Consider the following 11,466-nt stretch of genomic DNA (forward strand, 5'->3'; position numbering starts at 1 on the left):
GGCAGGTCAAAAGAATATAGGTTTATTGTACAAGAATCTAAACTACTAATGGTCAAAGCAAATAGTGGTAAATAAGAGTGAACAGAATTCAAGGTGGGCTGAACTTAGATCTCTTGTGGGTGTGAAGACACTCAAGATTGATGATGCGCTTGACCCTTCCCTCGGGCTCAGCCTGGTCATTAGCAGTGGGCTAATGCCTCCTTAAGTAACCCCGGCTGCCTGCAATTAGTGCAGGTTCAAGTCCCACCAGGCTCAAGGTTGACTCAGCCTTCCATCCTTCCGAGGGAGGTAAAATGAGGACCCAGATTGTTGGGGGCAATAAGCTGACTTTGTAATAATGCCGCTTGGGGTGGTGGTGAAAGCCCTAATAAGCAGGCATATACATAGAATGAAGGCTATTGCTAAGCACATTGATTTGTGCTTCTTAGATTGTAAGCCGCCCTGAGTCTTTGGAGAAGGGCGGGGTATAAATGGGATTAAAAAAAAAATAGCCACGTTCTTCCAACTTGTCTTTGGTTGGGGAAAGAATTTTGCCCAATGGTGGATATTTTCATTCTCCATAATAGTGTATCGTGTTGTTTCCTGCAGCTTTGGTTTTCCTCCCATCCTTGGGACAGGAAGACTCTAGAAAATTGCTGTCTTTTTGCCATGCCTCAAAACCAGAAATAATAAAGTCGCTGGTACAGTGTGTGTGTGTGTGTGTGTGTGTGTGTGTGTGTGTGTAGGATGGAAGTGTTTTCTGCTGCTGGCAAGAAGTAAAGAACAGTAAAGGGAACTCTTTCTCCTCTCCACCCTCTCCTCCTCCAGTGTGGATCTCTTGGTACCTGGTCTTAGGTACATGCTTGCTGGTAGGGGAATGAGGTGAAAGGATGTCCGTTCTTCCTGCCTCTGTTGATTCCCTCTTCTCTCTCCCCCCTCCAGCGTGTATTACTCATCATAATGATCATTCCCCTTTACCCAAATGCTTGCTAGACAACATTGCTGCCCCCTCCCTTCCAACAGTCAGCAGTTGCAGTATTCTCCAGAAACCAGGGAGGCAAAGAACATAGTCAGGAACACTACGGAGGGAGGCAGTGGGTTTTGATGGTAGGAATATCAACCTTAGAGAATACCTTGCATGAGGTCAATACTCCTACTAGAGCCAAAACATTTTCAAAACACTGGGACCAAGAATCAAACTACTAGAAAGGGATTTGGAGCAAAGAAAGAAATCACTGCTCCATACAAGGCATAATTAACTTGTAGAATTCATTGCCATGAGATACGGTAATTTTTGTCTTGAAGACTCAGTATGGCTCTGGATTCAATTAGTGCAGGTTCGCATCCCACCAGGCTCAAGGTTGACTCAGCCTTCCATCCTTCCGAGGTAGGTAAAATGAGAAGCCAGATTGTTGGGGGCAATTAAGCTGACTTTGTAATAATGCCACTTGGGGTGTGTGTGAAAGCCCTAATAAAGCAGGCATATACATAGAATGAAGGCTACTGCTAAGCACATTGATTTGTGCTTAGAGTGTAAGCGGCCCTGAGTCTTCGGAGAAGGGCGGGATATAAATGGGATTAAAATAAATAAAATAAAATAAAATAAAATAAATCCTAGTTGCAAGAATAACTATGGGAAAAAAGAGTATGTTTCTACAGCACTTCCTGCTTGCGAGCACCCCAGAAGGATGAGAAGGAACATAAGGGTTTTTCCACAAATGTTGTGATTAATGATAATAATTTTATCACCAATACACAACTTTATTACTTGATTGAAAATTCAGTTTCAGTGAACTTAAGAGACAAGTGATACCTAGTGTTTGTTGCATTAACATTTTCTCTTTTTCTTCTGTCTCTTGCCAGGATGAAGGATGGCTGATGGGTGTGAAAGAGTCTGATTGGCTTCAGCACAAAGCATTTGACCAATGCCGGGGAGTTTTCCCAGAGAATTTCACTGAGCGGGTGCAGTGAGGTCTTGCAGCTCCTTAGATAGCTTCTCTTCAACAAGAAAGCAAGAGGTGTCTTCTCCCCCTCCTCCTGAGGAAGGTTTAAAAAAATAATAATTGAAAGAATGTTTTTTTAAAGCAGCTTAAAGGTTGGATTCTTCACAGAAAACAATGTTTTAGAAGTCCACTGAATCAAAGTATTATCAAAGATATAGATAATAAAGAAAGACAGGTTGGGAAAAATCCTTTTTCTGTTTGAGTTAAATAAGGTCAATTCAGAAGGTTGTCACTGAGTGATGGAGCGATGTTGTGTGAAATAGGATGTGCTCAGCATTGTAAGCTGTGAATCCTAGCAGTCCTGTTCTCCTGAAACTACACAATAAAGTTTTATCTTGTGGGAAGGCACGGTCAACCTGTTTTGTGGCTGAACTTGTTTCTGTGGCTCTCCCTGCAAATTATACAATCATGCTGCCCCAGATCCAATGCCTGTCCTGTGCTTTGTGTGTGTGTTCGTGTTCTCCTTTTGAAAAAAAAACAACAAACCAAAATTCATACGTTTAAATGAAAAAAAAAATACTTGTCAGTGCTTATTGGAAAGAAAGTAAGCCTGGTCCTTGAAGGGTATGGTTTAAGAATGACATTAGTACCTGCATTTTTGGTCCTATAAGAAATATTCATAAGGGGAAAAAGTATAAACATAGTTTCTTTATTACTATTTTTTTCATAATCTTGTATTGAAATTGAAGGTTGGTGCTGGCTTCAAATTCTGCACTGTCTGATAGGCAGAGGTGATGAAGAGGAGAGATAGATATAATTACACCAATGCAGCCAATTCTGGCATGATGTTATTGGTCACATAAATGAGGTGATGGAGTAACTGCTTCATTTGTATAACTTCTAGCTGTGTTTGCATTGCTCTGCAACCTGAACAATTATTCCCTGTGTCCTTGCTCTTAAGATGTACTTATCTTGTATTTAAAAACTATAATGGATGAAATTCTAGGGCAACCATCTCTCAGCTGTAAAAACCCAAACAATCACTAAATGGTTGCAAATGGTTAGAGGTTTTTTTAAACAATGTTGTTACCATATAGTGATTGTCTAGAGTTTATCTATCTCAGAAATCATAGCCTCACTCTTAAACCACTGCATTATAAAATGCCAATTTGGAAATAATACTCCTTTGTGCATTTCAAATTGTGTTTAAAAAATGTCAGAAGCAACCAAATGAGAAAATCAGTGAGGCTCTTTGCTTTGCCCCCCATTACTAATTTTCCCTTTGTAATACTGATTTGCAGAGAAGAGCTAGATCTTTCCTAGGATGCATTATGAATTTACGAAGAACAGGCAAGGGAAACTTGTTTCCAAAGTTCTTTTTTGTGGTTATTGGGACCCTCAAGATTGAACTGCAAATTCACTGGGATTTTCCCAACCATAGCAGTATGATTTTCCACAAATTCTTTTGCAGAAAACAAAACATTAATGCACCTATAAATTACTTGAATGACAGCTGCAGCAATGGGCAATGACTGGAAGAGCAAATATTCATTCTATGCTATATACATACAACTGCTGAGCTCTTCAGATTTTTTATCGCTATGTTCATTTGTTTCCTTTTCCTTTTTTTAATTTATTTTTTTTTAATTTGGCTTCAAAGGTTTTTTTCTACTACCATCTCTTGCATTGGAATGCACAGAAAATTCTTACGTTTGACAATCTGATAAAATGTAAGGTAGCTTTAGAAAACCAGGATAAGCCAATTTGCACTATTGGGAAAAATCAACCTAGGTTTCTAATGGTCTGTAGAATCACATGTTGTATGTGAGTATAAGAAAATACAACATCTCTTGATGATAGATTCACGGGTGAGTTTTCTCCTTTAGTCAGCAACAGATCCTGGTTCAATAGTGTACCACAGATGTAAAGCACCATCCAGAGTCATTGCACACTCAAGAGTACATGCATACAATCAGGAGAAGTGTGCATTGTATTGTTGCACACACAATTAAAGCCATTCCATCTGCCATTGCAGAATAACTTTAGTCTTCATAACAAGGTTTCAAAACTCCTTATCTGACTCAGTGGAATTTCTAATTTCTTTTTGTTTTGGGGTTAGCCTTAATGCATTCTAGGAATTGGGGTTCCATTATTTAAATTCCACTGCCATTTCTAAAAGTTAATTTTCTGCAAAGCTGCAATTTGCTCTATGATAGATACCACTGGGTAATGCATGCATCTCTGCACCAATCATAATTTGCCATTAAAACTATTTTTATGTATTTGTAGACAAATTTGTATTCCTAAATAAAACATATAGGGTGGTTTTAAAGGAATATCAACAAGAAATATGTTTATGCAATAAAGAAGGTCTCTGTGGAATATCTATTTTTATAAAAAAAAAAGTCCTATGAAATTTGAGGAAAAAAAATTATCAGAAAGTATCTAGCCTCTAGTAGATAGAACTTTTAGCTGAACTCATTTTCTCTATTCTTGATATGTATTTTGCAGACAAATGCAAGGAAGAAATGTGGCAACCTTTCTTTCTTTTAAGGAAAAAAATAATTATCCGGTACTGTATTATGTCCTTATTGATTCTGTATCTGATGCTGTGATATAGCTCCTGGCCTTTAAAATAATGATTGATAAGCTTGTAGTTCTGAGGTCTCATTCATTTTTTCTCAGTTGCTGTGGATCTGTTTCAATTTGCTTCTGAAGAAATCTGTTCAATAAAAAGAGAATAATTCAATGGAAATAAAAAAACAATCCAACATAGCCTGCATCTTCTACAAGGATATAAAAGAAAACTTGGCAATGCAAATTCTATTTTATAAAGGAATGTGCTTACATCACAGTCTTGGCAATTAACTGGCTAGAGCTGTTGATTAAAATATTTAATTTACCAGAAAAATAGATTGGGCAGCAATTATCTTTTAACATTATTAAACTGAATGACAAGACCTGTCTTGTATTCTTTGAATGAAAGCTATGTTAAGGTGATGTATACTATAGCTCATTTGTAATTTAAAAACAAAGTGTATTCTTGCTATAGAAATATTGGATTGAATTCAGTAGAAATCTTCTCTGGATAAAAAGCTGCCTTTTGACATTTGTTGTCTCTATTCCACCCTTTGTGATTCTCCCTGTCCATGGAAAATGTTCTGTAATACAATAGGATAAAACTCTTCTTTTGAGTAGATCTTGGATTGAGGATAATTCTGATAGCAGAACAGAATCTCTTGTTCCAGCCCTTTGTTTTCAATTAGAAATTAATTGACTTGGATTATAGCTCAGGACTATAAAGATCTGGATATACGATGATGAAAACATATTTGATCAATTTAGTGTTTATTGTTCATATGCTTGCTTAAATTTGGCAGAGTATTTACAACATAATTACTCAAAGGTTAAGTGTGTGTGTATAGCATTGTAATCTTGGCACATTCTTCCGTGTGCCAGCTATATTGGGCAAGCTTCTAAGAAGCCAAAAAATCATTAGATTTTTAAATAGCATATCTCCCTGAAAAACAAAGGGTATGGGTGTGTTAGTTTTAATTTAGGCATGGTTTGGTTTGTTGTGATATAAAAGTACAAATAACTGTTACAAAAATATCATTATAGATTTTATATGGGAAGCTTTCTTTTTCTGCATAGGTCACTTCACCAAATTACATACAGAAAGCTCTGCAGCTGCTAGCTAAGCAAAATCTTAAGTTCAGAAATCATATCATTTGGACTTGAACTGAAAGTTCAATTGAACAAAATATGGAATACCAGGCATTCTATTAAGAAAGGCATCGAGACTGCTCAAGCAGAAATTCTAAGTTTAAAGCTGCATTTTCTTGCTCAACTAACTTAGCCCAGGCTCCTTGATGGAGTTCAGTGTACAGATTTCAATTAAAATTGTGTTACAGCTGTATAAAAGCACCTCCATGGAGAACCCATCAAGTATAATACATTGTGTGAGAAGTTTGGACTACACATATTGCAAACGTGCACTACGTTTTAATACTCCCAGAAAGAAACTTTGTACTAGTAAAAAGTTACTTTAAAAACCTTGCCAAGGAACAATCCATAGACTAATGGATATCTGTGTTACTATATAGCCAAGAATTTGAGACTAGTTCTTGGTATTTATATGTCTAAGAAGAGGATTATACCAAATATGACCAATGTCCATGTTTACATCAGTTCTTACTTATCTCTTCCAGGTGTGTAATATCATAATAGAAGATCCACTGTTGCATTCACCACATGTCACAAAACTTTGCTAGGCAGAGTAGAGTCTAAGAAAATTTTGGTCTTTGAAATTCTAAGAACTATTCCAATGTAGAACATCATAACACATCATATGTCACATTCTTCCTGGATGCTTGGAAGAGATGAAGCCTGATTTTCTTAGGCATTTAAGGAAAAAAATAATGTATGAAGTCATCAAATATTAGGTAGATTCCTCACGAAGAAGATAAGTATTAAAACTGAGTTCAAATAGTTCATGACCAAATAGAAGCTAGTAAATTGTTATAAGGAATAATTATATGTAATGAATATCTAATCAATGAGATTTGCTGGTCAGCAAGTTTCATTCTACCTCCTGTCCCCCAGTCTATTTTTTTCTCTTTTGTCTTATTGACTGCTAACATTTAACATGTAACAGCTAAATCTTTCCTGTTCTCATTTGTTTCTTGAGACACTCATCTGCCCAAGTTTGTTAATCAAGTAAATTAGCACTATTAACTGGAAAAAAACCTTACACATGAAAAATAAGAACACTTTGATATCTACTGTCTATGCAATCCTTTTGCTTGGAGATACAGCTGATTCTTACTCCACTGTATTCCTCATGGATCCAATAGTTCTCTAACTCAATTTGACTCTGTTTGATCCTGTAACTTGTTATCACATGACATTAGGGATGATATTTCTTTTTGTCTTTCCAGAGCAAACAAAAAGATCCTGGTGCATTGAGAATTGTAATTGTCACTTTGCTGACATTTTTCATACATTTATTTATCCCTAATATTCAAAAATCAAAAATACATAATTTTGTGTCATCCTGCTTCTTTTTTATTGTTCTTTTTTTTTTTTAAAAAACTTTTAGAAATGTTTAAAAATATGTGTTTTTATCCTAGAGTCATATCTTTTTAGCCTGGGCCTAAACTATGCATGTGTTGATAAACCATGATGAAATGGCTTTGGAAGGAAGGCACCAATCAGTGAACATAGGAAATTTTGTAAGAGTCTTGAGAGACACAACTCACCATCTATGCTGATGATCCAGCATTCTGGGTAAGCTTCAGGAGCTGTCATTAATCCCCATCCCTGCGAGAATAATAACATAAACATGAGGGTTTGGGCATATGAGGCATGGAAGCCAAATCTCTCTCCTTTAGATAAGAGATGAATGGAATTGCCAGTGAAAATTTATAAAAGGGCCTCAGTGCCATGAATGTTATAGAATTATTTAGCATTAATGCTGGATCCAGAGGATCCCCACCTCCCCAGACAGCAAACCCAATTCCACTGAGAATACACTTATCAACTAAATTGTGGAATCCAGCCAGTTACTTTTATTTTCAGCTTATTCTTCTGTACCTTGTTCTTTGTATCCTGGAGAAACTCTGAAGCTTTGGAGACATCACAGAAGAAAGAAAAAGTGTGGCTGAGTATCATGAGCCTACTTCCAAATTTGCAAAGGATTTTTCCTAGGATCTTCATTTAAATATCAAATGACATTAACAATAGTATATATCTTAAGGTCCTGCCTACTAAGGACTTAAGTAGAAGTGTCCTAATACCACTTTCTGGTAGCTGCCAGAGAGCAACTGCTCTCCAGAAGTAAAAATAGAGGTACCATCAGAATGATCCCTCTCCAGGCTGCTCAAGGCCACCTCTGTCCCAGATTCATGTATGAACTTAATCTGGAAAGACTGAGATGAGTGGGCCCTCCTGGAATTAGAATGCCACTTAATTTTTCTTCCAACTGGGCTAAAAAATGGACTATTGGATGCTGGTTAATAGTAATATAGTATTTCACTGATCAAGAGAAGATCCTATTCCCTTTCTGAACCATACCTAGGTGTTTTTTTTTGTGTGTGGTTCTACTGGAATCCTTAGATTTCTCTAGTCAATAAGATCCTTAAATTTGCTCCAAAAGTCAATTATTGGCAGAAGCAGAGAGTCATCAACTTTTTCCCCCAAAGTTAGCTGTGTAGTTACAGACCCATAGGGAATTCATAATGTAAGTACACTTGTTTCTTGGCTTTGATAGGTTATTTTCATTCAGAAAACTAAGAAATGGAAGTTTGCTCTGTTTCAAATTTCAGTTAAGGTTCTCTGGTAATTCTGTTTAAAAACTCTTAACACTGGCTCCAGTGTTTTTAAGTTTGTATGAATTTGGTTTCTAAGCTCCTTTTTACATTTCCATATAAGAGTGTCCTCACAGACCTCTGCTTACTTGTTGTGGATTAATTAGGAAGACTTACTCATTGAGTCAAAACAAAATGTCATCATGATTTTTTTAAGGAGGCAGAAAGGCTGCTAGCTCCACTAGCTGTACAGTTAACAGGCTGGATTTAACTTGCAGCTTAGTTCTGAATACTGCAACTTCGGAGATAATATTTAGAAAATGTATGAGGCCAATATCAAGATGTGGATTGCAAGGACGAGCACTGGAATAAAATTCTACAGAAAGAGGAGCAATTGTTAGACAATTAAGTAGCTGGGGTGAATTTAGCCCATCAGTCAGTTTATTCCATCTCTCAGCATATAACAAATCAGAGATTCTTTCCAGCTCCTTCATGAAAAGGAGCTCTTTGGGTATCTGTGTTTCCTTCAGTGGAGTCAGACAAAATGTGGTATCTTTTTGTCTGTTTGTGTGCACAAGTGGTACAATTCCTCCCCAGGAATTAGAGAAGGAGCATATGTATTGTCTGTGTGAGAGCTAAATAAATGATAGGGTGGTAAATATTGTGCTGCATTCTGCTTATGTATATGTTTCTGCACATTCCTATGTTGTGTCTCTTTGTGCTTGTATAAACTGTGCACATGCTCTACTCTTACCACTCTAAAATACCCCTGGTGGCCCACTGGTTAGAATGCAGCTTTGCAGACTAATTCTGCTGACTGCCAACAGTTTGATCCTGACTGGCTCAAGGTTGACTCAGCCTTCCATTCTTCTGAGGTTGGTAAACTGAAGACCCAAATTGTTGGGGGCAATATACTGACTCTGTAAACTGCTTAGAGAGGGCTATAAAGCAATGTGAAGCGGTATATAAGTCTAAGTGCTATTGCTAAAAAGTGGGAGGTACTTAAATGGAGGAATCTGTTGTCCACCTGCCTTTCTTCAGGAATACACTGAAACATTTCTTTTCTTCATAACTCCACCCCAGATCTGGATCACTTTCATTATTTTGTCAGATTCTTGGCCAACACCAGATTTGGTCCCATTCAAACAGTTATCTTGCAGCTGGATAGACAACCAACCGGCCAATCTCAAGCCCTTTTACATAATTTCTTTCCAAAATCAAAGTCTGACAGATTTGCTGACAGGAAATGCCACATGTTATTGCTCTAAACCCCAATGCACCATTTCCTTAGAGAATATGGCAAATGAGCTTGTGATCTGGTTGATATGTTTGCAATTTTGTCATGTACTTCAAAGTTTAATGTATTCTACATGGACGAAAAGATACAAAAGAGAAGCTAATATTGGTCTAACCAAAATGTTCACACCATTTCCAATGCTGCATCGCTGATGCCTTCTCTCTATTGAGTGCCCTTGGCCACAGTAACAGAAGGGTACTCGGTGGGGCTATAAATTAATGATGCTGCAGATATGGGGCTGGCAGCTTCATCTCAGGTAGCTGAAATCAAGTGCACAGCAGCTTCTGCCAAAGCAGTGTCCTTTACTTCATTAGTAATCTGAATGAAACCTAAGTGAGATTGGCAATCAGTTTGTCCTGGGTCTTGTACTGTCTGTTCAATTTGCCAAGCTATAAACAATAACAGTGGGAAAGACAACTTAGCAAGCATCCAGGTCCTGACCGTGAAAGATCAAGCTCCTTCCTTGGATTATTCTTTTGCTGATGAGGGACTACGCACCTTGGTTAGGTCATGAACCAAACCAGTTTGTGAAATGCAAGAGTGCATTAGGTTACACACTACTGTCACTATACCTGATAACCTGCTGAAATCCTTCCTTTCTTCTTAGTTACAGTACACAAGCAAGTAAGCTAGAGATACCACTTTAGGAAAGAGAATTTGCCATCCTGCATTGTCTTTGAAATAGTAGATCTGACAAAATGTCAGTGTATTTTCTGGACATTGGAAATAAATCTCCAGAATGACCAGAGGGCATAATACAGATGATTATCTTTGTGATAATTGCACAAAAGAAGACATTTTAGTAAATAGGACTTAACACTCTCTTTTTATGCTTCTTAAAGATGGAGAAATATAGTGGCTCCTCACAACCAGTCATTCTAACCTCTACATGTACCAGAAACTTTTAATTTCTATATCAATATTGGACATAGACATGTGCACATCTGACATTCTTATGTTGGCATCCTTATGCTGTAATTAAGAATAGAAATGAATTTCTGAAAAGACCATCAGTTGAGCAGGGAAGGGGAGAGGTTATCTTACCTGCCATCAATATATTAACACAGTAGCATGTTGAGACACACATTATCATATTAGATGGCCACAATATTCCTTTCTTGCTTGCATCTCCCCGTCTTCTATGAATCTCTATTGGAACTCCTTTAACCATTACAGAAATATCATGGACTGGGAGGAAAGAAAAGAGACTGAGGGTGAAGACTAACTGAACTCTTCCCATATTGCAATTCTCTACTTAAAGTGAAAAGGAATATCAACAATCTGTTTTGCTAAATGTTTTTTTTTAAAAACAAGATGCATGTGGATTACTAAATACTTGTGAACAATTGTGGCCTTTCAACTGTTCTTATTTCAGTAAATAAAAACGTTGCTGTCAGATGAGCTGCACCTTTGTGTGGAAAAACTTTATTCCCTGATATTCCTAACGTAGTGCATTTTCCAATTTTTCCAAAAAAATTTTGAGGTCTGTGTGATCATCTTCTTTCCTAGCAACTATGGCATGCTGAGAAGAGGCAAAGAGCACCATGAGCCAATCGGAGCCATTCAATCAGGGCTGGGCCTTGAGCTATGAAAACTCCTGGAGTAATCAAAGTATCCTTGCATAGATTCCTCTTAGAAACAGGGATCATAAATTGCTCTCCTGCTCCCGCCACCCACCTGCATTTTTGGTACATGCTGTGTGCAGTCATCAATTTTTTCAAACTATCTCAAATGTTCAAAAGAAAGCTGTCTGGCTATCAAAGCATCATTCCTTCTGCATATAAATTAATAGTGAAAGCTGCAATGAACATAAAACATAGTCGTTTTGCAGCTGCTATGCTTTCCCCAACAGCTGCCACTATGGACATGAGGTTGTCTCTATGTAGGTGCCAGGTGTGAGAAAAATAACTCTGGATGCTAGAGGTTAGGAGGCAAAAGT

At 37.4% G+C, this 11,466-nt stretch overlaps 1 protein-coding gene across 7 annotated transcripts in view; it reads left to right on the forward strand.

Annotated features, from left to right (window-relative positions):
• Window positions 1-10,944, forward strand: part of BIN1 (bridging integrator 1) — a 132,126-nt gene extending 121,182 nt beyond the window's left edge. For all 7 annotated transcript variants that reach the window (XM_083349860.1, XM_083349859.1, XM_083349861.1 and 4 more), the window contains one exon: window positions 1,843-10,944. In XM_083349860.1, the coding sequence (XP_083205986.1) occupies window positions 1,843-1,950 (108 nt within the window). In that variant the 3' untranslated portion in view covers window positions 1,951-10,944. The remainder of the gene's footprint in view (window positions 1-1,842) is intronic.
• Window positions 10,945-11,466: the final 522 nt, after the last annotated feature.

This window comes from Vipera ursinii, assembly GCF_947247035.1.
Source record: "Vipera ursinii genome assembly, chromosome: 1".
Taxonomy (NCBI): domain Eukaryota; kingdom Metazoa; phylum Chordata; class Lepidosauria; order Squamata; family Viperidae; genus Vipera; species Vipera ursinii.